The sequence below is a fragment of the Salmo salar genome, chromosome ssa03 (genome assembly GCF_905237065.1).
Source record: "Salmo salar chromosome ssa03, Ssal_v3.1, whole genome shotgun sequence".
In the NCBI taxonomy this organism is placed as follows: Eukaryota; Metazoa; Chordata; class Actinopteri; order Salmoniformes; family Salmonidae; genus Salmo; species Salmo salar.
Window position 1 is genome coordinate 72,120,249 of NC_059444.1, and position 27,378 is coordinate 72,147,626.

The 27,378-nt window shown below is 46.2% G+C and overlaps 1 protein-coding gene across 1 annotated transcript; it reads right to left on the reverse strand.

Annotated features, from left to right (window-relative positions):
• Positions 1-209: 209 nt before the first annotated feature.
• LOC106601531 (liprin-alpha-3) lies at positions 210-27,378 on the reverse strand. The gene is made up of 32 exons (XM_045715269.1): positions 27,124-27,378; positions 24,637-25,671; positions 20,847-20,948; positions 19,001-19,165; positions 18,688-18,762; positions 18,541-18,600; positions 18,247-18,381; positions 18,013-18,105; positions 17,342-17,394; positions 17,107-17,200; positions 16,761-16,895; positions 14,372-14,455; positions 13,682-13,813; positions 13,296-13,358; positions 13,128-13,210; positions 12,656-12,821; positions 12,224-12,420; positions 11,627-11,867; positions 10,802-10,935; positions 10,557-10,708; positions 10,313-10,409; positions 10,075-10,156; positions 9,759-9,959; positions 8,931-8,993; positions 6,772-6,798; positions 6,426-6,601; positions 5,846-5,943; positions 5,375-5,550; positions 3,891-3,959; positions 3,523-3,685; positions 2,362-2,425; positions 210-2,060 (listed from the first exon to the last, which is right to left on the reverse strand). Exons 2-31 carry the CDS (start codon positions 24,973-24,975, stop codon positions 2,373-2,375), a joined length of 3,708 nt encoding a protein of 1,235 aa, XP_045571225.1. The 5' UTR covers positions 24,976-25,671; positions 27,124-27,378; the 3' UTR covers positions 210-2,060; positions 2,362-2,372.

Sequence of the window (27,378 nt, forward strand, 5' to 3'; positions counted from 1 at the left end):
TTATTTTATCATGATTTTTATGCATAATGGTCTTTCCCGGCAAGTGTCAATGTGTTGTCTCTCTTTCTGTCATATACACATACAGTATATATATGCTGAACATGCTTCTCACAAATACACAAAGCACTGTCTCTCCTCCCCTTACACACTCTCCTGTTGTCTACACACGTGCCAACTCCAGGTACACAAAGTGAGAACACACATTGGGATGTGTAGTACCACGAGACCACTTTATTTTGTCTTTTTATCACCATCATCTTCATTACTGTTTATTTTGCAGGTGTTATTTTCAATTTGTATTATCATCTTCGTCATTCATATTTTTTTCCCCCAATCATAACACAATTTGTTTTCAAAATGTACACATACAGTAGCATATTTTAATGACCATTTTTAATGTTTACTTTTCAAATGAGGTCAAATTAAATTAGTAAGAATTAAGTATTAAATGAACATGTACATACAATTATTCAATACATACATACATAACGAAAATAAATATAGTTATCATAAAAACATAAAAAATAAAAATACACACATTTTACAAATTGTTCCCCAGGCTTTCATCCTCATAGGTTAGATTTCTACAGATATATGTGTATCATCTTCACCCCCCAAAGTTGACTTCATTGTCATCTTGGTTGTTTGACATGCATCGTAACACAGAAGCTAAAGGTTTTTCTTGACTTCCAACGGTCTCTTCTCTCTTCCTGGATCTGCTTATCATCCTTCCTCTCTTGGTTTCTGTTATGGCTTGCGTGCAGTAAATGAATCGTCTCCATCCTCTTTTCTTTTGGTCACTTTGACTGTTTTATCTCGCCTTCTTCACACCTCCATCTTTCCCCTCGTCTTTCAGGGGCACCCAATGAACCTGAGCTGATGATGAGAGCTGTAAAGTCCACCACATCTAGAAAGCCATTACCCTGGGCTTTGTACTAGACCTGCAGTATGTAACCTGGCCTCAACAACATGTCCCCCCACTCTAATTTAACTGACTTTAGTGGATACCTACAAATGACTAAATTACATCACAGCCATTTAACACAATGACTGTGTGGCCCCCCATCCCATCGTATCCCTGCTGCTGTGGCCCCCCATCCCATCGTGTCCTTGCTGCTATGGCCCCCCATCCCATCGTGTCCTTGCTGCTGTGGCCCCCCATCCCATCGTGTCCTTGCTGCTATGGCCCCCCATCCCATCGTATCCCCGCTGCTGTGGCCCCCCATCGTATCCCCGCTGCTGTGGCCCCCCATCCCATCGTATCCCCGCTGCTGTGGCCCCCCATCCCATCGTATCCCCGCTGCTGTGGCCCCCCATCCCATCGTATCCTTGCTGCTGTGGCCCCCCATCCCATCGTATCCTTGCTACTGTGGCCCCGCATCCCATCGTATCCCCGCTGCTGTGGCCCCCCATCCCATCGTATCCTTGCTGCTGTGGCCCCCCATCCCATCGTATCCTTGCTGCTGTGGCCCGGCCTTTGATCTCCACAATAGATTCCATTCAAAAGAGATTACTCTAGAGCCTAGAGCCTCTCAGCTTTCAAGGTGCCAATGGATAAACCATGAGTAGAGGAGCGGCTTGCTGCCCCTCTGATGTGGCTGGAGCCAAGATGGCGGCCTGAATGGGGACATGGTTTTACTGCAGCACTCTAACCAACTTAGGAGAACCCCTGACAGCACCATAGAAGCTAACAGATAGAGAGCCAGAATGGGTGACACTGGACACCAGTCTCCTCCTCCTCAGCACACAACTCCACATCGAACAATCACATATTGAGACGGAACAAAGAGAGAGATAAAACAGTCGTCCTGCCTCATCCTACTCTTCTAGTCATGTACGTACAGTATATATCCTGTCAATATTTCATACATTCTTCATGTCCTTTTCCCTTTGTTGTTTCTCCATCTTCGTCATTTCTTCTTTATCTCTGTTATTGCAGAATGGTCAGACCAATAGATTTATATTTAATAAATGTATATATTCATTGCTTTTCTGCTGCTTTCCCCTCCTGTGAATGAATGAGAGGAGGGCAGTCCAGTCGTAATCCAGTCACCATGGCCCTGAGGAGAAACACAGGATTACTCTCACACACCACTGTCCTCCTGACTTCACTCAAACCAAATCCCCACCAACCAATGAACCAAGCCCACCGCTAAAGACCTCACCCACAAACAGTGATATAACCAAAGCTCAGAACACAGCACCACAACAAACAATGTAGCTTGAAAACAAGTCAAACCTCTTCAATATGCACACATGCACGCTATCTGGCATGCCTGAAGGTTTTGTTGCAAATCAAACCATGAGAGAACTCCAACTAGCTACTGCATGTGTTTAATGTGTTGGTTGAGGGCTTCTCACCTCCGTGTCTTTCAGCAAGAGTATGTCCTGACTGAGGCTGCCTCACCGCGAGGCCCAGAGTTCACTAAGAGAGAAGAAGGAGAGAGAAACATTATCAAAATAATGACAAAATAGCATTGAACTTTTCCATGATGTACTATTCTAAAGTTGTGGGAGGAGGAAATTGTGGTAGCCCTGCCCTCTGAACCTGCTGTGTCCTGTAGGAGCGAGCCACTGGAGGTTTTGCATATGAATATCCAAGCTAATGCCATCAGTGTTGGAACTAGCCCAATAATGGACTAAAGGAGCATAATGTTACTCCTTATAGTCCTTACATGTTCATACAAGGACCTTACATGTTCTGTTCAGAGACAAAATACTCCCATCTAAACGTGATTCGACTCTCAATTGTGATAAGGTTTTAGAAACACAACGCCCTCTACTTTCATGTCACATCCAAATAATTTCACAAATGCAGAATATACACTTACTGTAGACTGTTTTAATTGGTTTTAAAACAGTTGAGCCGACAGTATCTTTCAGTGACAACACGTTTGTGGCGTCCGTCTTCCTTTTACACACAGTTGTCCTGAGACGCCGAATGCTAATTAGCACAGGTAGTCTACTCAGTCTCCTCTGTCAAGGGCTGTAACGTTGGAAATATGGCCGTATGGGAACCCTATAAATGTGTGTAGTAATTTAACCTTTTGTTTTTAGAAAATGATTTCTCGCTGATATGAAAGACAAGTTCCTTATGTTACCAAAACTGTACCGCAAGTGATGCGTGTTAACGTTTAGAGCAAGCGTCAAGGCTTTTAACAAAACTTCCCCAGACAGAAAATACTATTATCAATCGGCGCAAAAGTTAGTAAGCTTCTATGAATGGGGTACATCGGAACATACTCGCATGTGACACTGGTCTTACATTTCTTCTCTTACGTAACATGCAAACCGCTTCAAGACAAATATAGTTGTTTTTCTCGATTAATAAATCAGTATGACTAGCCCATTGTAAATATGTGTTATCCAGGGTTTTAAGGGGTCATAAATTGTCCAAAGCGTGACCTTCTGAGTGATAATAGAAGAATAGCCCTGGAGGTGTAAGAAGCGGAACAAATAGGAATCTGAGAGCGTGGCCAAAGGGAGGGGTCAGAGGTTAGGGGGAGAGGTCATCCTTCTCACCGTCACTCTGAACCTTTCTCAGGGTCACGGAGGGCGTGGAGATGGCGGAGGCACGGAAGTTAGCAGGCAGGTTCTCCGATGAGTCCGAGGTCACCCCCCTAAGGTCCTTCTCCCTGAACATCTTCCTCCAGGAAGGGGAGCGGGTGAAAGTCTTAGTCCCATCCTAATGGAGGGGGGGTAGAGAGAAGGGGGGAAATGAGGAGAGAAAAGAGGGGGGAGGGGAGAGAGAAAGAGAGCGAGAAATAAAGAAAAAAAGATTATGTCTGTCAACATTGTCAAACTGTCAAGTTAGAAAGAATGACTTGTATGAGGTGGAAAATGCGGTCTTCACATAGTTTCTGAACTAAGCGTACTGCGTTCTTTAATACCTCATCTGGTCTTCTCTCTGTTCCCATAGAGATGAGGGAGTTGTATTCCTTCTCTAGGAGTTGTCTGGCCTAGAGGAAAGATGTGAGAGGGGGGAGTACAGATAAGAATCAGGCTAGTCACTTCATTTGATATACACTACGATCAGTTTCACCTGCATGCCTGAGATACAACTGTCATCCACCAGCCAGCAGTTAGCCTGGGGACTCTGTTACTGAGATACAACTGTCATCCACCAGCCAGCAGTTAGCCTGGGGACGCTGTTACTGAGATACAACTGTCATCCACCAGCCAGCAGTTAGCCTGGGGACTCTGTTACTGAGATACAACTGTCATCCACCAGCCAGCAGTTAGCCTGGGGATGCTGTTACCGAGATACAACTGTCATCCACCAGCCAGCAGTTAGCCTGGGGACTCTGTTACTGAGATACAACTGTCATCCACCAGCCAGCAGTTAGCCTGGGGACGCTGTTACTGAGATACAACTGTCATCCACCAGCCAGCAGTTAGCCTGGGGACTCTGTTACTGAGATACAACTGTCATCCACCAGCCAGCAGTTAGCCTGGGGACGCTGTTACCGAGATACAACTGTCATCCACCAGCCAGCAGTTAGCCTGGGGACTCTGTTACTGAGATACAACTGTCATCCACCAGCCAGCAGTTAGCCTGGGGACGCTGTTACTGAGATACAACTGTCATCCACCAGCCAGCAGTTAGCCTGGGGACTCTGTTACTGAGATACAACTGTCATCCACCAGCCAGCAGTTAGCCTGGGGACTCTGTTACTGAGATACAACTGTCATCCACCAGCCAGCAGTTAGCCTGGGGACTCTGTTACTGAGATACAACTGTCATCCACCAGCCAGCAGTTAGCCTGGGGACTCTGTTACTGAGATACAACTGTCATCCACCAGCCAGCAGTTAGCCTGGGGACTCTGTTACTGAGATACAACTGTCATCCACCAGCCAGCAGTTAGCCTGGGGACTCTGTTACTGAGATACAACTGTCATCCACCAGCCAGCAGTTAGCCTGGGGACTCTGTTACTGAGATACAACTGTCATCCACCAGCCAGCAGTTAGCCTGGGGACTCTGTTACTGAGATACAACTGTCATCCACCAGCCAGCAGTTAGCCTGGGGACTCTGTTACTGAGATACAACTGTCATCCACCAGCCAGCAGTTAGCCTGGGGACTCTGTTACTGAGATACAACTGTCATCCACCAGCCAGCAGTTAGCCTGGGGACTCTGTTACTGAGATACAACTGTCATCCACCAGCCAGCAGTTAGCCTGGGGACGCTGTTACTGAGATACAACTGTCATCCACCAGCCAGCAGTTAGCCTGGGGACTCTGTTACTGAGATACAACTGTCATCCACCAGCCAGCAGTTAGCCTGGGGACTCTGTTACTGAGATACAACTGTCAACTGTCATCTGGTTAGATGGGTGAGTACCTGTGTGTTCTGATTGGTTAGATGGGTGTACCTGTGTGTTCTGATTGGGTATCTGCAGCAGCAGGGCCAAGTCGGTGTAGTCGAAGGTGTCGTCCAGAGCCAGGAGGGCCCCATGGACCCCGCTCTCTGTCAGGTTGTCAGCGTACTCCTTCAGCCCGATGTTCTGCACCCAGCACATCACACGCTCGTTGGACCACACCATCACATCTACACAGAGGGGTAGTGGGACGAAGACATCTGTCAGAAAATATCAGAACACCTGACATTCTCACTCAAAGAAACCCACAGGGTGACTGGATCTTACACTGACAGGGCCAATGTGTGTACAGACTTTTGCTCAAGCCAAGCAGTGAAACACCTGATTCTACTAATCATCAATCGATGCTTTGATTGTTACTGAATGGAGGATTGGTTGGATGGATGGTTGGATGGATGGTTGGATGGATGGATGAGAAGCACTAAATTGGAACAAAGGATATAATGTCAGTGAGGTGGAACTCACCTTTGTTCTGGTGTTGGCTGTCTTCTCTCCTCCTCTCTAGCTCTTTGCGGTCGTAGTTCAAGCGCTTCAGGCACATTATGCCATAATGCAAACTAACCCTGAGAAAGGTCAAGAGAGGTCAAAAGGTCAGGCAGTTAATAGAGGGCATTGCGACGGACTCTCACCTGTACTCAGAGAAAGCATTAGAGCGCTCCGGTGTCTTTGACCCTGAGAAGGCCTGGAGACACACCTGCAGAGTGAGAGTGTCTCAACAGCAGGAAATCTTTCAGCATATCCTTTAACACCTGCACGTTTCCCATGCCACGAACACACACACACCAGAGAGAGAGCTAGTGTGTCAACAGAGGAAGGGAGAGAAAGAATGACGGACTGAAAAGGAAAGGCAGTGAGTGAAGTGGGAGTGGGAAACAGTTGCAGAAGAAGAATTCATTGTTCATTTGCAGAAACTGGAATTTGTCTATTTGCTTTTCACCACCCCCTCGAGGCAGAAAAACGCCTACTCACCCAGGTGCCGAGGTTAATAACAGCAACAGCAAGAGAGAGAGCGAGAGACAGACAGACGAGAGCAGGCCATACGTACCTATGGAAGCTGTCCACCATTTTGAGCTGTCCCCTCAGCTCCTTCTTGGTCAGGTGGTCCAGCATGCGGGCGTCCACCAGGGACTCCATGAAGTAGGAGCGGTACTGGGGCAGACCCAGGCTGGGCAGCCAGTCATTACCCACCCACTCATGGTTCATATCCCCATAGGCCAGGATCTGAGATGCAGAAGAGGACTCCACTAGTGTCTCATTTGTTTCCGTTGTTGTTCGATTATTACTTATAGTACTTTTCTGTATTAATCATTTGTTTTTCAATGGCCACATACAATAGTGTAATTAGTGTGTTATATGTTGATGCCATTTAATACAGTGCTTCCATTCCTTACCTGATCCCAGCTAATCTCTTTCAGCTCCTTAGATGCAGCAGATAGACAGGAGAGAGAGAGACATGGGCAGAAAGAGCGAGAGAACAGAGGCAGAGCAGGATAGGGGGAGCAGGCAAGACAGATGGATGGAGGAAAAGCAGAGGGAGGAGGGGAGAAGAGAGTAAACAGGAAGGACAAGACAAAGGGAGGAACAGTGTGTTAGTGAACGGGTCATTAGTGTGAAGCAGTTTAGTGAACGGGTCATTAGTGTGAAGCAGTTTACACAGAAACAGAAACTAGAGGAAGAGAAGAAGATGCTCAACACCAAGGTCTAGTAGTCCCACAAACTCAGAGAGAGAGAGAGAGAGAGAGAGAGAGAGAGAGAGAGAGAGAGAGAGAGAGAGAGAGAGAGAGAGAGAGAGAGGGAGGGTCAGAGGGAGAGAGATAAAGAGTTTGACTCCTAACTGAGCAGTATAAGTTATAACTGTAGAGCAATATATTCGTACAGTGCATTCGGAAAGTAGTCAGACCCCTTGACTTTCTCCACATTTTGATACGTTACAGAGTTATTCTAAAATGCATAATTTTTTTTTCATAATCAATCTACACACAGTACCCCATAATGACAAATGAAAACAGGTTTTTAGAAAGGTTGGCACATTTATTACAAATAAAAAACTGAAATATCACATTTACATAAGTATTCAGACACTTTTGGCAGCGATTACAGCCTTAAGTCTTCATGGGTATGACGCTACAAGCTCGGCACACCTATATTTGGGGAGTTTCTCACATTCTTCTCTGGCTGGGCCACTCAAAGACATTCAGAGACTTGTCTCGAAGCCACTCCTGCATGAGGTTGTTATCCTGTTGGAAGGTGAACCTTCACCCCAGTCTGAGGTCCTGAGCGCTCTGGTGCAGGTCTTCATCAAGGATCTCTCTGTACTTTGCTCCGTTCATCTTTCCCTCGATCCTGACTAGTCTCCCAGTCCCTGCTGCTGAAAAACATCCCCACAGCATGATGCTGCCACCACCATGCTTCACAGTAGGGATGGCGCAAGGTTTCCTCCAGACGTGACGCTTGGCATTCAGGCCAAAGAGTTCAATCTTGGTTTCATCAGACCAGATAATCTTGTTTATCATGGTATGAGAGTCCTTTAGGTGCCTTTTGGCAAACTCCAAGCGGGCTGTCATGTGCCTTTTACTGAGGAGTGGCTTCCGTCTGGCCACTCTACCATAAAGGCCTGATTGGTGGAGTGCTACAAAAATGGTTGTCCTTCTGGAAGGTTCTCCCATCTCCACAGAGGAACTCTGGAGCTCTGTCAGAGTGACCATTGCTCAGTTTGGCCGGGCAGCCAACTCTATGAAGAGTCTTGGTAGTTCCAAACTTAATAATGATGGAGGCCACTGTGGTCTTGGGGACCTTCAATGCTGCAGAAATGTTTTGGTACCCTTCCCCAGATCTGTGTCTCGACACAATCCTGTCTCGGAGCTCTACAGACAATTCCTTCGACCTCATGGCTTGGTTTTTGCTCTGACATGCACTGTCAACTGTGGGACCTTATATAGACAGGTGTGCCCTTCCAAATCATGTCCAATCAATTGAATTTACCACAGGTGGACTCCAATCAAGTTGTAGAAACATCTCAAGGATGATCAATGGAAACAGGATGCACCTGAGCTCAATTTCGAGTCTCATAGCAAAGGGTCTGAATGCTTATGTAAATTAGGTATTTCAGTTTTTTATTTTTAATACATTTGCAAAATGTCTAATAGCTTGTTTTCACTTTGTCATTATGGGGTATTGTGTGTAAATTGATGAGGAAAAATAATAATTTAATCAATTTTAGAATAAGGTTGTAATTTAACAAAATGTGGAAAAAGTGAAGGGGTCTGAATACTTTCCGAATGCACTGTTGATCACAGGAGGCTGCTGAGGGGAGGACGGCTCATAATAATGTGACGAATGGAGTGAATGGAATGGTATCAAACACATGGAAACATGTGTTTGATGTGTTCGATACCATTCCACTCATTTCGTTCCAGGCATTACTATGAGCCCGTTCTCCTCAATTAAGGTGCCACCAACCTCCTGTGATATATGTCAATGTTAGATGAACGTCAATGTTAAATGTCTAGAAAATGTTGAGACATTAACATAACAGGACAAACATACTTACCGGTTTGGTGGCTGCGTTTAACGACTCCATCTCAGCATGGGTCATCCACACGTTACTGGTCGACTGTGGTCACAAGACAGGAAAGAAAGAAAACACGATCGTCAGAAAAACTATATTGTTTGTGTGTTGATAAGTCTGCTGTGAATGCAGGTAACATTTTTATGTTAATCTCTGCACATAATGTAAATGTGCATATACAGGTAACTGCCAAAATAACGGAACCACTTCAGTAAATGAGGGACACAAAGTATATTGAAAGTAGGTGCTACCACACAGGTGTGATTCCTGAGTTAATTAAGCAATCACCATCCCATCATGCTTAGGGTCATGTATAAAAATGTTGGGCAGGCCATTATTTTGGCTACCATGACTATGCCCCCATAGGATAACAATGCCCCCATCCACAGGGCACAGTGGTCACTGAATAGTTTGATGAGCATGAAAACGATGTAAATCATATGCCATGGCCGTCTCAGTAACCAGATCTCCACCCAATTGAACACTGATGGGAGATTCTGGAGTGGCGCCTGAAACAGCGTTTTCCACCACCATCAACAAAACACCAAATAATGCAATTTCTCATAGAAGAATGGTGTCGCATCTCTCCAATAGAGATCTAGAAGTTCGTAGAATCTGTGCCTAGGTGCATTGAAGCTGTTCAGGCTCGTGGTGGCCCAACACCCTATTAAGACACTTTATGTTGGTGTTTCCTTTATTTTGGCAGTTACCTGTACGTATATGTGTATATCAATATAGTATCATGTGTACCTCTATAATTGTGTCTACACGGTTTGTGTTCTGTGAGTGTGTACTAGTGAGACTACTAACAGAGCGATTGCTGGCCGGGGCAGATGGGCTGGTGAGGGACACCATCTCCTGGATGGCCAGTCTCAGTTTGAGGCGGTGCAGGGGGTTACTGATGCCAATCTCCCTCTGGATCTCTGTGTCCGACAGGTTGGCCATGATGGCACCACTCTTCACGTTGGCACGACAGGCTGCCACGTACCACGCTGGCATTCCCACCCACAGCTGGAGTAGAGAGGGAAAGAGGTGAGCTAGAAACGGATTGGCTAGAATGTAGTGATCGTGAGGGTTTATATGGCTATAAAGGTTTCCCATCTATCTATCAAACATCTATGAGTACCTCTAGCCAGGAGACCACAGTGGGTCCATCCCAGGATGCAAAGGGAAGACCCTGACGACACGCCTCCTCCAGCAGCTCATGTCTGGGAGAGAGAGACCGGGGGAAACAAAGATTGAATAAGCATAAAACGAAAAGTGATTTCTGAAAGAGAGGAAGAAAAGCAGTGGAACAGAGAGTGGAAAAGAGAAATGACTTCAGGAGAGAAATGAATCGGAGGGTGATATTCCCTGAGACTCACTTCTTTTTGCTGCGGCGGTTGTCAACAGTTCCTGTCATGCTCCCCTTGGTCAGTCCCATAGAATCCCCAGTACTGAGGTCCTCAGAAGGCGTAGAGGCTGAGAGACACAGGGGGTCAGGGGTTACAAAGACTACAAATATGGGTGTCAACACCATGTGGACTTTGACCTGTTGCAGTTCAAACACATTTAAAGCAAAGTCATGGGATATGTCGTTTTTCAAGTATCATTTCAATTTTCTCTCACCCAGAGAGGCAGACTCTCGCCCAGCCGGGCCCATCCTTCCCTTTTCCTTCTTCCCAAAAAGGCGGCCGATGGAAGACTTGATGCTTTTCTTTTTACTGGCTTTGTGGAGAGAGTCCTGACTGCTGTTGGAACTGCTGCCGTCTGCTGACAGACTGAGAGACAGAAGAGACAGAAGGAATAAGAGAAACAGGGAAGGAACGAACCATACGAGCACTACATCATCGATGATGATTGGCTGTCAATACCTGCGGAATTCCCTGGGGTCATCCATCATGGCCCCTGGGTGGGTGAGGGTCATCCTGTCTAGTCGCAGCGCTCGGGGGGTGGGTGGAGGGGTGGAGTCAAGAAGGGCAAGGGACCTATCATCCTCTTTGTTATTCTGGAGTGTAAAGTAGGAACACATTTAGGGGCCTTATACAGCATGCATACTGTACGCACGCATGTACACACACCACAGGAGGTTGGTGACCCCTTAATTGGGGAGGATGAGCTTGTGGTAATGGCTGGAGCGGAATGAGTGGAATGGTATCAAATACTTCCAAGCATGGTTTCCATGTAGAAAAAGGAGGAAGGGTACAGGTACACAATAGTAGGTTTTGGTAGACAGAAGGTGCTCTTTGGTAAAAGGGGTAAATGGGTCATCAAAAAGGCAGGAGGACCAAGGCACTCTTCATATAATTCATTAAAATGCCTTTATTTGTATGGCATGTTCAATGGAAACAAAGTTTAAAAACTCTGACGCGTTTCGGCTGCATGGCCTTCGTCAGGGAGTACAAAAATATGATAATACACTGTCCTCTTTTCAACAGCTTTTTCCAATAAACCCTGATTTAAAGAGGGAGTGGTTACAGCATTCATTAGACCACACCTAGTAAGCAATACTATACCCATTAAAAAGTGAAATACTGTAAATATGTTATCAAAAATGTGTTTGTTAAATGCCATTTCATTCACTCTGTTCCAGACATTATTATGAGACGTCCTCCCCTCAGCAGCCTCCACTGACACACGCGCACAAAGACTCACACATTCACAACACACCCACACACAGACACACAGAGCAGCTGTACCTGTCTATCTGTCTCGCGGTGAGGGGAGTGGGGCAGGCGAGGGGTGGAGACCCCAGAACTGGGAGGAGAAGGGGAGGCCAGGGTGGAGGAGGTGAGGGATTGAGGGATGAAGCCGTGTCCCATACTGTCCCTCCCCAGGGAGGAGGGTGGGATGGGGGAACCGTCCAGAGCCACACTGCTAACCCTGCTCTCGATCTCCTCCGCCCGCAACTCTGTACTCTCCTTCTCTTCCTGGATCAGCCTGACAGAGAGAGGGGGAGGAAGGGAAAGAGGGAGGGAGAGTGAGAGAGATAGATAGACAAACGGGTCAGAGAGAGAGAGGGTAAACAGAGGAAAGTGAAAAGGGGAGAAGAGGGAAAGACGGGAAATTGAGGATTATGTCAGACGGAAGACCAATGAATGTTGGTCTTGAATGAGAAAATGAAAAGAAACCTCAGATGAATCTTCTCCACCTGCATTTGACCTAAACTGCTTGTACACAATCACAGCACCCCTCTACCTGCAATCCCTCCCTCCACCTCCCTCCACCTCCCTCCATCTCCCTCCACCTCCCTCCACCTCCCTCCACCTCCCTCCACCTCCCTCCACCTCCCTTACTTGATCTCCTTGTTGATTGCCTCTAGTTGTTCCTGCAGCATGATGGCCAGTGTCTGGACGTCAGTCTGTCCGCTGGGAGACAGCAGCTCCGAGCCAAACAGTGTCTCTCTGTCGTCCTCATCGTCAGAGCAACCGTGGTCCACACCCCCCTCAAACCCGGTCCTCAGCAGCGCTGACCCACTGTCCCAGTCCCCGTACTGCACACATATACACACACGCACAAACACACATGCAAGCATGCGCACACACATACACACAGAGAAGGCTCAGTTTGTTGGGTTGTGATGCTTGCAACATAACAATTATTGGTTTAATTCCCAAATGGACAGACAACATCCACTGAATAGATGTGTTAAGTGTAAGTCAATGTGACTATATCATTATCAATATTAGACACGTCAAAGGTGATCATGTGATCATGTGACCTCTGACCTTGCTGGTGTCCTCCCGGGCTGTGCTCCAGCGCCCGCGGTGAGTCCGCCTGACCACGGCCACGGTGTTGGCGTTACCGTAGTGATCCAGGTGAGCGGTGGAGCCCGTGGGGAGGGAGCCTCCCCCGTGGGAATACCTCAGCTCCAGAGCACTGCCTGGGAGAGACCTGAGAGACGTAGGGAAAGAGAGAGGGAGAGGGCGAGAGAGAGAGAGAGAGAGAGGGCGAGAAGAGAAAGATAGACTGATATAGACAGTGAGTGGGAGAGATAACTGGAATATACATTCATCCAGCCTCTCTGCTCCATGTGTATAGGCCACACCTGAACCTATACTGAGAGTAGGAGAGAGAGGTTATAGGAAGCACATAACACTGCAAACCACTTATACTACTTGGTTACAATACTGCCAGCCACATTCATAGGCGGCAGCTGTATGAGGTGTGTAGGAGGTGTGTTGAGGAAGGGAGGGAGACCTGGAATAGCAGGACCCGCCGGGTCTCAGTCTGAGCTGGTCCAACTCCAGCTGAATCCTCTCCAGCTCGGCTATCAGCTGGTCCTGAAACAGGGAAAGAAAGAGAGAATAAGTTAATACAATTGAAATATTTAATAAAATGATTAAATGGATTTATCTCTTGATATACCTTGTTTGCTAGAAGGTCGTCCTGGATCTTCTTCATGTTAGAAAGTTCCTCAGAGAGAGCATTCTGAAAGGATCACCATTAAAAAAAACTTTATTAGGTCTACTGCATAACAACAACATATCTGTAATCACACATTATCAATGCCATGAGGTCCGAACTGTATTCCATAGTAGCTGTTTAGAGCCAGAGTGGGTTTAATATTGAAGTGACAACAGTCTTGAATAGAAACTGGATGAAGAGGATTGTGTTGACTGTTTTGAGTGGGAACTCAGGTGTGTGTGAAATGAAGGTGTATGGGTTTTGGTTGAAGTGTTGACTGTTTTGAGTGGGAACTATGCTAAGTGTGAAGGGGTGTGAGAGGGTGTGAGTGGGCCAGTAAGTAGTACCTTGTCCTCCAGGGCAGCCATCCTCTCCTTGAGATGGAGCTGAAGCCTTTCGTTAGACTCAGACAACAGCTTGTCCACCGTGTCAGACAGACGCTTGTTGTGTTCATCATTCATCCTCTCCCTCTGCCTCGCCTAGCGAAAGGAGAGAGAGAAAGAGAGAGAGAGAGAGAGAGAGAGAGAGAGAGAGAGAGAGAGAGAGAGAGAGAGAAAGGGTGGGAGAGAGAGAGAGAGAGAGAGAGAGAGAGAGAGAGAGAAAGAGAAAGGGTGGGAGAGAGAGAGAGAGAGAGAGAGAGAGAAAGAGAGAGAGAGAAAGAGAAAGAGAAAGAGAAAGAGAAAAGAGGGAGATTAGGGAGCTAAATAGTGAGGTATTTTCATGTCTGTTATTGTTTCTACTGTTGATCCTGCTGCCATCTTGGACAAGGCCTCTCCAGTTGGGAAACTCTGTGTGCCTCCTTTGCCCTGAGGCAGGGAGAGAGTAAAATAGAAAAATGTAAGAACAGAGGGTGGGTGGAGAGTTAACAGCGACCTTTCTGCTTGACTGAGTGAGAGAGAAGGAGATTGGGATCTGAATACAGACTGACAAATAGAGGGTTTAGAAAATTAGTATGCCATTGTAGAGTAAAGAGTGATAAAGGAATGGTATGAAAGAGGGGGTGGAAGGGAGAAAAAGGGAGAGCGAGCATGACTCACCCTCTGTAACTCCTGATTCTTCTCCTCTAGTTGCGCCTCCATCTGTCGCAGTCGCTCCTCAAAGTTACCATGACGCTCCTCAGCCTGTGATGCAAGAGGAGGAGGGTGGGGAGTCAAAACAGGCAGCATGTAAGAATGTTGATAGAACATAATTATGACTGCGCAACCTTGGGTTGGGTCAACCTTTTGATTTAAGTGATCCCCTGTCTGTGCAGATCATAGTCAAACACAGTAGGATGTTTTCTAGCATACACATTCACTTCTGATCTGTTTGCAGATGTCAGTCAGTGGCGGTCAGTGCTGTTTAAGATGTAGTTTTTCATGAGCATGGCCTTATTTCTATTACAGCACATTGGATGACTGTCATTCATATTCCATTCACCCAGTTCAATGTAACAGCGATAGGTTTAGGCTACTACAGGATACTCAAATTTGACCTATACCCCCATGAGGTTGCTACAACTTAGCCTTTGAATGAAAGTTTACAACGCAGGTGCACACAGGTCGAGAGAAAATGTTGAGGTGACAGACAGTGACACATGGATAGACAGTGACACATTCAATACCACCTTGCACACTCTTGCCTGCATCTAGCTGGTATAGGGTGTAATCATTAGTCCAACAGTTGCAAACAAGAGTTTCTATTGAACAAATTCAGGTATGTTCATCCCCGTTTTGTTCCATTTGCTTCCATTTAAGAAACATTTTCCAACAGAATCGGCGGAATGAATACACCCCTGATCACACGTAAACACAGTTCACTTTCATAGCAGCCACTTTGTATTTCTTCTTGCATCCATGCGCTCTCCTCCTCTCACCTTGTCCACCTATGTGACCAGGCGAAAAAACCTTTCCAAGCCAAACCATATCATAACCGCTACTCATAGCCTACATGTTGTCACCATATTAGCTAAAGTAACGTCATAGTCAACATAGCTGATTGATTGTATGTTGTTTTACTCCATGTGTAACTCTGTGTTTTTGTATGTGTCGAACTGCTTTGCTTTATCTTGGCCAGGTCGCAATTGTAAATGAGAACTTGTTCTCAACTTGCCTACCTGGTTAAATAAAGGTGAAAAATAAAAAATAAAAAATAAAATAAAAAATAGCTAAAACAACTAACACAATAGTAAACCCGCTACAATCATGCAGTAACGTTACACCGGCAGGCCCCGGTGGCAATAAATTAGTAAAAGTTTACCTTGACTTGGAAGAGTTCCAGTGTTATGTTGGATAGTCATAGCCAGCTAGCTAACATAGCATCCCTCTGTTTGAGCAGGGTGTTTGAGTAGGCTAAACTAGCTAGCTGCATTTGCTAGCTAAGTAAGTGAAACTGAAAGTGGAATAAATTAATTTGTTCAAAACTGTTCAACTATTGTCTTTCTCTCTCTTTGAGTCAGCTATCATGCAGTATTTTTCTGTTACCCCAAATAAATTCAACTACTCACCACATGTATGCACTGCAGTGCTAGCTAGATGTAGCTTATGCGTTCAGTACTAGATTAATTCTCTGATCCTTTGATTGGGTGGACAACATGTCAGTTCATGCTGCAAGAGCTCTGATAGGTTGGAGGACGTCCTCCGGAAGTTGTCATAATTACTGTGTAAGTCCATGGAAGGGGGTGAGAACCATTTTGGGGGTTTTGCATTGAAGTCAATGTACCCAGAGGAGAATAGAAGCTAGCTGTCCCCCAGCTACACCATGGTGCTACATTACTGAATGATGTTATTGCAAAATAGTGTGTTTTAATCAATTATTTGGTGACATGTGATTATATTTAGTATAGTTTTATCTAAAAAGGATAACTTAAATGTTTTACCATTTTTACAATTCACTAAGGAGGATGTCCCTCCCATTCCTCCTCTGAGGAGCCTCCACTGATGTCAGTGTACATGAATCTTATTTGGAGTGGCATTTCAGCTATCTTGCCTCAACAAGTACTACATAATTGGTTCTTTAGGGTTACGCTGATGATTGAGACATTTACATCTCCTTGACAATCATGTTTGTTATAAATTACAGTTTTATGATACAAGCAATTAATTATTATTCAGCACTTGACATGTTCTGCACCTGAGGCTGAACTACAATGTGAATAGTGTGATGAAGCCGCATCCATTATCATGCAGGGCTCGTAGCAGCTATTTATTTATTTCAGATTTTGATTTTATATTTATTTGATTTGAGCGTGCTGTCAATTTTACACACGAATGCACGCTTGGATGTACTCACGCACGCACACAAACGCACGCGCGCACACACACACACACACACACACACACACACACACACACACACACACACACACACACACACACACACACACACACACACACACACACACACACACACACACACACACACACACAGGTAGTGGAGGTGGTGTACCTTGTTGAGTGCAGCCACTCTCTGGGCGAGCTGGGCCTCTATCTCAGGCAGCGTCTCGGCCCTCTGCAGGGTCTGCTGCAGCTTCTGCTTGGCATCGTCTAGACGCTCCTGGAGCTGCCTGTTCTTCTCCTCACTCTGCAGGAGTGGAGGAGGACGAGGAGGAGGAGGAGGAAGAGGGAGAGGTAAGATGAGGAGGAAGAGAAGGAGGAGAAGGAATTGACCTCACAGTCAGTAACAAAAATAATTCTTAACCCTGAACGCAAAATGCAGAACTTTTATCATTGCTAATCTACCAATCCTCTCCACTAGCAGAAACAACCAGGAGAAAGCAGGTCGTTTCACCCACCTGCCTGTAGAGGGAGTCTTTACTGGCCAGGTCATTCTCCAGCCTGTCTTTAATGTCATGGAGAGACGTCGCCTCCCTCTGGGCACTCAGGTACCTGCAGGCACACAGCACAATGACACACAGCAGACACATCTTGAAGGCAATGTCGTACAACTGAACACAACAGACACAATTGCCTATGGCAAAAGACATTCCCTGGTGTTTTCAGGGGTGGTGGAAAGACAGTTGTATTTACCTGCGTTCTAAAGTAGTTATTCTCTCCTCCATGTCCTCTCTCTGACAAAGAGCCTGATAGAGAGGAGAAAGGGGGAGGGACAGACAGACCGAGGAAAAGAGAGAAATAGAAAGAGGGAGAAAATAACATAAAAGTCGGGCATGATCAAAGGGACTTGGCGCTGCTGGCTAAACCACTATAACTGTAGCTGAAGTATGATAATGGTTAGTTGAAGGAAGTTGTTGACAGAGGAAACACGTCTCTGCCAAGTGACAGATGTTATTGAACAAGTCCTGGAGGAGGAGGAGGAGGAGGAGGAGGGAGAGGAGGAATGGGAGGGAGAGGAGGAGGGAGGAGGAGGTAGGGGGTGTGGTGACTGGGTGGCTCTGGGACCACTAGCCCCAAAATCCCTCCCAGTCCCAAGCCACCAATCAGCTGTGTGAGTGACAGCGCCAGCTTCTATCCACACGCTTGCCTGTTTACTAGTGATACTGTCGCCATGGCTACAGGGCAAGTCTCACACATACAGTACAGTAGCAGTTATTGCTGCCAAGTAGGAAAATGGCTCTGTTGCCACAGGAAACTGTTACATTTCTCTAATAGAGTAGGGAAAACAGACACAAATTTCTCTCTAGCGCAATGAGATGCTGACACACACGTGTATTTTCAACCAATTGGGAAGTAGAGCTCACCTCCTTCACATCCCTCTGCAGTTTCTGATTGGCTTCCTCTGACTTGGTCACCTCCCTCCTAGCTGCAGTCAGCTGTTCCTCGATCTCCCCAACCTGGAGGGTGACATAATAGTTACACACAAGAAGCCACCATCTGGGTCAGTATCACATCTATGAAAGTGATATTCCTGTAAACACATGTATGTCTGGTGTATGTATGACTCAAACTGTTAGTTATCTCTATTTGTCACTCACCTGTCTGCACATGAGGGCCAGTCTTTCTTTCAGCTGGGCCAGCTCTGCTCTCTGCCGCTCTATCTCTGTTTCTCTCTGTCTCTCTCTGTCAATCTCTCCATCCTCCAGGATGGAGGAGGGTCCATTGGGCAGCCGCTGTGAAAGGAAGAAGGAGAGGAAAACGACAAGGAAAAGACAAGATCATGTAAAGATGGAAATGTGATGCGACTCCTTAAACTCCAAGCAAACTACGCAGCACATGAGACACTAATACTTCAACATTTACTTCAGCCAATACAGCATAAATCCCCTCACCTCTTTCCCATTTTCTAAGCCTTGTTGCCGTCTTTTGATTTGGTCTCGTAGAGAATGGCACTAGGTAGAGATGGAGAACAGAAAGGTTTAGAAAAGATGCTTTATCTGTGGAGAGTGGAAAAGGAGAACGAGCAGAGGATAACTCACCTCATTTGAGGAGGACTCCAGCTCTTCCTCTAAAACAGTCACTCGCTCCAGAGCCACACGTAACCTCTCTCGCACCTAAGGAAGTCCCAGACAGACAAAGGGGGAGAGAAAGACGATAGCGGAAAGAGAGAAAGAGAGTGGGAGTGAAGGGGAGAGAGAGAGGTGGATGTTAAATCCTATGGAGCCAGCCCACTCACTCCTCCATTTAGCACCCAGACTGACCTTCTTGTCCAGCAACACACACACACACACACACACACACACACACACACACACACACACACACACACACACACACACCCCACACACACACCTTCTCGTCCAGGGCTTTGTGGTGTTCGAACAGGGACTTGAGGGCCTTGAGGACCTCCACCTCGCTGGAGACCCCGGCAGGAGACTGGGCCTGCCTCTTCACCACTGTCATCCTCAGACTGCGCTCATGACGAGACACCAGGCACTCCAGATGCTCCAGCAGCAGCTAGACACACAGAGAGCAGGGGCCACTTGGAATAAGGATCTGATCTACATGACAACAGAATTTCAGCGTGCTTATAGGGAAGGACACTCAACAAGCACAGCACTTACACAAATGACTGATGATTGGCTGAGAGAAATTGATGATAAAATGATTGTGGGGGCTGTCTTGTTAGACTTCAGTGCAGCTTTTGACATTATCGATCATAGTCTGCTACTGGAAAAACATGTGTGTTATGGCTTTACACCCCCTGCTACAAATGTGGATAAAGACTTACTTGTCTAACAGAACCCAGAGGGTGTTCTTTAATGGAAGCCTCTCAAATATAATCCAGTTAGAATCAGGAATTCCCCCGGGTAGCTGTTTTCAATTTTTACTAATGACATGCCACTGACTTTGAGTAAAGCCAGAGTGTCTATGTATGCGGATGACTCAACACTTTACACGTCAGCTACTACAGCGACTGAATTGACTGCAACACTCAATAAAGAGCTGCAGTTAGTTTCAGAGTGGGTGGCAAGGAATAAGTTAGCCCTAAATATTTCTAAAACTAAAAGCATTGTATTTGGGAAAAAACACTCACTAAACCCTAAACCTCAACTAAATATTGTAATAAATAACGTGGAAATTGAGCAAGTTGAGATGACTAAACTGCTTGGAGTAACCCTAGATTGTAAACGGTCATGGTTAAAACATATTGATGCACTAGTAGCTAAGATGGGGAGAAGTTTGTCTATAATAAAGCGCTGCTCTGCCTTCTTAACAACACTATCAACAAGGCAGGTCCTACAGGCCCTGGTTTTGTCGCACCTTGACTACTGTTCAGTCGTGTGGTCAGGTGCCACAAAAAAGGACTTAGGAAAATTGCAATTGGCTCAGAACAGGGCAGCACGGCTGACCCTTGGATGTACACAGAGAGCTAATATTAAAAATATGCATGTCAATCTCTCCTGGCTGAAAGTGGAGGAGAGATTGACTTCATCACTACTTTTATTTATGAGAGGTATTGACATGTTGAATGCACCGAGCTGTCTGTCTAAACTACTGGCACACAGCTCGGACACCCATGCATACCCCACAAGACATGCCACAAGAAGTCTCTTCACAGTCCCAAAGTCCAGAACAGACTATGGGAGGCACACAGTACTACATAGAGCCATGACTACATGGAACTCTATTCCACATCAAGTAACTGACGCAAGCAGTAAAATTAGATTTTAAAAAAAGATTTAAAAAAACGCCTTATGGAACAGCAGGGACTGAAGCAACACAAACATTGGCACAGACACTTACACACACGATAACATACACACTATACATAGACATGGATTTAGTACTGTAGATGTAGTGGTGGAGTAGGGGCCTGAGGGCTCACAATGTGTTGTGAAATCTGTGAATGTATTGTAATGTTTTTAAAATGGTATAAACTGCCTTAATTTTTTTCTGGACCCCAGGAAGAGTAGCTGCTGCTTTGGCAGCAGCTATAGGGGATCCATAATAAATACAATTACAAATACAAACTGAACTGTATAACATATAGGTATACAGACATACTCAAGCGTAAACATATGTGTGCATGAATAGACATGCACACATCAATAGACACAAAGACGTACACTCAAGCCCACAATTCAACACACACGCGCACACACACACACACACACACACACAGAAACAGACTAACCCGTGTGTTGTTCCTCTCTGCTTTGAGTTCTGCTATCTCCTCCTCTCTCTCCAGCAGCTGCTCCCGGCAGACATTCAGCTCTTTGGTCAGCACTGCAAACTCCTGCAGAGACACAAGGGGGCAGCATTACTCACAATACACTGTATGTAGCCATAATCATATACAGTACATTGGCACACATACATACAGCACAATTACAAACAGTTCAACAAGACACAACTAAGCACAAAAACATTTCAACAAGAAAAAACAAACATTTAAATTACAGACCTGTGACACACTGGTGAGACACATACACACACAGTGGAGGCTGGTGGGAGGAGCTATAGGAGGACGAGCTCATTGTAATGGCTAGAATGGGATAAATAGAAGTGGATCACACACAAAGATATGGAAACCACATTTGACTCCATTCCATGCATTCCATTGCAGCCATTACAATGAGCCCGTCCTCCTATAGCTCCTTCCACCAGCCTCCACTGACCCCCCCATCACTGAGTCGACTATAGTATGATGTTGAGTTTCCAACTACGTATATCTGGGAGCAGATAATGTCTATGTTCCTGGCCTGGGTTGCTCATAACCCTCCAGTGAACACCTCATAGCCATTCTGTTGTGGCGTGGCCATGGCGGGGCCAGCCATGTTGTGTAGGCTAGGCTGACATTTGGCCACATATGACACTGTACCATCTTGGCTCAGATGGACTTTACCTGTGCGTGACCAAGCCGTGACACACATTCACTATCAGTGTCACAGTAAGGAAAGGCATGCAACCGCCCGTGTCCTGGAGCATGTGAAGACTGAATCATGGGCGTTCCCACAAGTCACTGAGAAGCATTGGTGCTCAGTCCAGCTCTTACAGTATATGGTGTAATTCTACATGCCCTGGAGCATTATAACATAACACTGTTGATTATTGTGTTCAGTGGACTGGTAGGAATATTAGGGACTGGGCTGTCAGTGTGCACATCAGTGGTAACTACTGATAGAGAAGAAAGGGGAAAAAGAAGACAGGAGGAAAAGGGAAAAGGATGACGGGGAAAAGAGAAAAAGATTACAGGGGAAAAAGGAAAAAGAAGACAGGGGGAAAAGGAAAAAAGACCACAGGAGGAAAAGAGAAAAAGAAGACAGGGGAAAAAGACAGGAAAAGGGAAAAAGAAGACAGGAAAAGGGAAAAAGAAGACAGGAAAAGGGAAAAAGAAGACAGGAAAAGGGAAAAAGAAGACAGGAAAAGGGAAAAAGAAGACAGGAAAAGGGAAAAAGAAGACAGGAAAAGGGAGAGTCATGTACAGATGGTACACAGCAGACCCATAGGAATTTGGAATTCTGGGATTGGTTCTAGCTGAAAAGACAGCCTTTGGCACCAATATCCCACAATTATATGCTTTCTCTCTCTAGAGTTCTCTCTTTCTATCCTTGTCTCACTCCCCCTCCACAGTCCAAGACACAATGTGATCATAAACTACCTCAAGGTGTCTCTCGACTGTACCGAGCCTCCATCTCTCCCTCTCATCCTCTCACTCGGCCTACTCCGCTCTCATCCTTACAATCCTTCATCCATCTCTATCTCTCCATGTGATAACCCAGAACACCTAAGAATAGACGCCAGAAGCTCCATCATTAGTATGCAGCAATATGCAAATTGGCCTGATTCGTTAGTCTATGTGTGTGTTTCATACCACCAGTTCTCTCTCTGTACCATGCTCTTATTCTCACTCTGCCGCCCTCTCTCTCTATCAATCTGTCTCTCCACTCTCCCTCTCTCTCTCTTTCTCTCGGCAGTGGCGGCACACTCTGAGCAGACGCACTTAATGAACCCTGCTAGTGTTGAATCTATCACAGCGCTCTGTGCTGCTAGCTCTAGTGTTGAATCTAACACAGTGCTCTGTGCTGCTAGCTCTAGTGTTGAATCTAACACAGCGCTCTGTGCTGCTAGCTCTAGTGTTGAATCTAACACAGCGCTCTGTGCTGCTAGCCCTAGTGTTGAATCTATCACAGTGCTCTGTGCTGCTAGCCCTAGTGTTGAATCTATCACAGCGCTCTGTGCTGCTAGCTCTAGTGTTGAATCTATCACAGCGCTCTGTGCTGCTAGCTCTAGTGTTGAATCTAACACAGTGCTCTGTGCTGCTAGCTCTAGTGTTGAATCTATCACAGCGCTCTGTGCTGCTAGCTCTAGTGTTGAATCTATCACAGCGCTCTGTGTTGCTAGCTCTAGTGTTGAATCTATCACAGCGCTCTGTGCTGCTAGCTCTAGTGTTGAATCTATCACAGCGCTCTGTGCTGCTAGCTCTAGTGTTGAATCTATCACAGCGCTCTGTGTTGCTAGCTCTAGTGTTGAATCTATCACAGCGCTCTGTGCTGCTCACATCATGTGTGTATGTGTGTGTCCGTAGATGTGTGCACCATATTGATCCCCCTCTCAGTGAGGTAATATGGCCCTTTAATGTCCAGTCATTCTCAGTAAGAACACATTGTCCTATCACATCTGTTATCGCTTTCAATAGCTCAGAGAACATATGGGTTCTAACAACATAAACCTCATCACTCCACTTAGGCATCCAGGGAGACTGCCAGTCTGAAATCCAAGATGGATCGTTGTCCTGTTGGAAGGCGAACCTTTTCCCCAGTCTGAGGTCCTGAGCGCTCTGGAGCAGGTTTTCTGTACTTTGCTCCGTTCATCTTTCCCTTGATCCTGACTAGTCTGCCAGTCCATGTCACTGAAAAACATCCCCACAGCATGATGCTGCAACCACCATGCTTTACCGTAGGGATGGTGCCAGGTTTCCTCCAGACGTGACGCTTGGCATTCAGGCCGAAGAGTTCACTCTTGGCTTTATCAGACCAGAGAATCTTGTTTCTCGTGGTCTGAGAGTCCTTTAGGTGCCTTTTGGCAAACTCCAAGCGGGCTGTCATGTGCCTTTTACTGAGGAGTGGCTTCCGTCTGGCCAGTCTACCATAAAGGCCTGATTGGTGGTGCTGCAGAGATGGTTGTCCTTCTGGAAGGTCCTCCCTTCTCCACAGAGGAACTCTTGAGCTCTGTCAGAGTGACCATCGGGTTCTTGGTCACCTCCCTGACCAAGGCCCTTCTCCCCCGATTGCTCAGTTTGGCCGGGCGGCCAGCTCTAGGAAGAGTCTTGATGGTTCCAAACTTCTTCCATTTAATAATGATGGAGGCCACTGTCAACTGTGGGACCTTATATAAACAGGTGTGTGCCTTTCCAAATCATGTCCAATCAATTACATTTACCACAGGTGGACTCCACTGAAGTTGTAGAAACACCTCAAGGATGATCAATGGAAACAGGATGCACCTGAGCCCAAACAAACAGGATGGAGTCTCATAGCAAAGGGTCTGAATACTTATGTAAATAAGGTATTTCAGTTTTTTAAAAGTTTTTTTAATTCTAAAACCCTGTTTTCACTTTGTCATTATGGGATATTGTGTGTAGATTGACGAGGGAAATATTTAATTTAATCAATTTTAGAATAAGGCTGTAACGTAACATAATGTGAAAAAAGTCAAGGGGTCTGAATACTTTCCGAATGCACTGTATACACTCACTCTCTCTTTTTCACACTCACAATGTGTTAGCAGCGAGGTAACAGGAAGGTCCCTATAGATTATTTTTCCAGATCTCACACTTAGTATGTAAACACACATATGACACACACTCATGCACACAGAAACACACACACACAGGCAGCCACATACGCAAGTGCACACGCAAACACGGACGCATGAATGTACACACACACACACACAGACACACCCCGCCTCCCCGTGTGTACCTGTGGTAGGGCGATGGACAGCTGTCTCGAGAGGGAGTCCTTCTCATGGCCCAGGTCTCGGAGTCGAAGCTGGGCTGTCCCCAGACTGTCCTGGGTCTCCCTCAGGCTGTCCAGCAGCCTCTCCCTCTCCGTCAGCATGTTCACCATCAGAGACTCCAGATTCCCTGTGCTGCCCCCCTCGTCACCTCCGCCCCGGGGCTCCCCTCTGCCCCCGTACCCACCCCCCATTCCCCCCATACCGCCTCCCATTCCCCCGCCACTCCCTCCCGGAGAGGAAGGCCCTCCCCCACTCCCGCCACGCCCATCCTCAGAGATGGTGGGCATCACCTCGCACATCATCTTGAGGCCGGAGAGTGTGTGGGGTGTTAGCTGAAAGTTGGTGGGTGTCGGTGGAGAGTGTATGAGGTAAGGTGTGAAGGGCACTCTATTCTCTTTTGTCTCTCTCTCTATTTCTCTCTGCCTAGCTTTGGCCCTTGGTCTCTCTCTTTTGTTTGTGTCCTTGTCCTTTTCTCCTGTTACTATGTGAGAGAGGTTGGTAGACAGGCAAGCAGAATGGTGGCACTCTGTTACCCTTCTCTCTCCTCTGTACCTCACCTCTCTATGAATAAGATGTCACAGTCATCACTAACAAGCCTGTGTTTGGTTGGTTAATGGCTTGTCACTCTGTACCTTGCTACTTCCTCATCTCTACTTCCTGGCTTCACCGAATTAGCTCCTTTGGATGTATTGCTACAATAGGAATAGCTCTGCTGTGTCTGATTGGCTCTCTGCTTGTGGTGATAGCAACTGATTGGTTGTCTCAGTGAGTCTGGCTGAGTGACAGGGCCCAGGTAATTGTGAGGTACCTTGGGGTGCGGTGTGTGTCTTTGGGTGGGGTGCAGTTAGGTTTCCAAAGGCAGGGTCTAGAGTGGTAGGGCGAGTAAGGAGGAGGCCATGGGGGTGTCTAAGAGTTTAAGGAAGGGGCAAGAGGGAGGGCAGGTGTAGTGGAGGGCCTCGGACACCCCAGGGTGGTCTTCAGACAGATGAGAGAAGCAGCTGGAAAATAGAGAACAAGATGATCGGAAACCGGGGAAAGGAAGAGAGAAACAGGGGGAAGGAAGAGAGAAACAGGGGAAAGGAAGAGAGAAATTATAGTGTTTTTCCATTAAACTCTCAATCAACTTATATAATTGTAATTGACAAGTTGAAAGAGCCTCATCCTTGGATCTAATAATGCAACAGATTTTAGAGAACAGTTTGTTAGTAACCAACATCATGAAGACAATCCAGGCCGGAAGAGGAGGAAGTGGAGAACCCCTTTTCTGAGATGTGGGTGGACCAGGTGAGATGATGGGGTGGCCAGTACAGACACAAAACCAGATGATAATGACCAAATCAAATCTGTCATAGCCAGTTGGAAGCAGCTGTTTACAGAGCGGGCCAGACAATTAAGACACCTACTGTAGCTTATGTACTGCACAATGAAAGCATTTGACCTGATGGGAAAAAATTATGTCTAATCAACCTCCACACACATGCAGGCATGCACACAAACGCAGCTCTCTCTCTCTCTCTCTCTTCTATCTCTCATCTCTCTCTCACACACACACACACGTCACACATTCACTGGTCATCAAACACACACACACCTATCTCTGTTCCACCACAATGACTAATCAGGAGAATACATAGTTGGAGCCTATTGCATTAATTATGTCCAGCATCCACGGCAACCTACTCCGTTGCACACGTCTGTCTGAAGCTATGTATCCATCGGTCTCTGCTCTTATCTGTCCATACAGCCGATTAGTCATAATGCTAATCATGGATGCGCGTTATACACGGAAATGAGAGTCATGGAGGGTTACGCTGTAGCCTTAGACTGGCCATCTCGTTCAGTAGGGGGAGCATGGGTAAAATAAGCGAGCCGGATGTATCCCTTAATAGTCTACAGAGATAGACAGACCGATGTATTTATGCGGGGCAGTCTCATAACGTATTTGAATTTAAATTGTCATCATTGTAATTATGGACTATGTGTAGTCTGTAGAAGGGAATATATCTCTGTCTCATAATAACCTCTGTCTTCACACTGTCATGTATGTTACAATCTGAAAATATATTTAGAGAGAAGGGTCTATGTTAGGCCTAATAAATTAAAACCACAGTCACAACAGAAAAGCGACGTGAATAAAATAAAACAGAAGATGTCATGTATTTAGGCTATGTAGCCTATAGCCTCTTCCCATCCGATTTCCTTCCAATGGCCTCTATGCAAATAATTCTGCAAACGAAATAAAGGCTATACGCACAAATGAAAGATTATGCATTCTTCTATTCTTAAATGCCCCAATTATATTGTAGGTAATGAAGCATCTCGTTACACCCCACCGCCTCGCCCCCTCTCCATCCCCATCCTCAAAAACAGCTGGCCGATCATGCACAGCTCCATCTCACAACGTTAATTAAATGTCAGATACCAATGTTGTATTTAGAATCTTATCTCACCCTTGTCATCGTCGAAAGCAAAAAATACATAATTCCCATTTACCCCATCCGGGCATCTCGCGGTTAAAAGTCGTATCGCCGTGAAAACCCAGTTGCCAGCAAGCAACCCCCTCCCCTCTCCCTTCTCACACATGTAAACGATGGCACTGGGCGCGAGCGACGTTACACCTCACCATAGACAACCCCCGTCTTTCTCTCTCTCCTCATTCTCTCCATCCATCCCTCCCTCCCTCGGATAAAAAGGTGTTGGGTCTT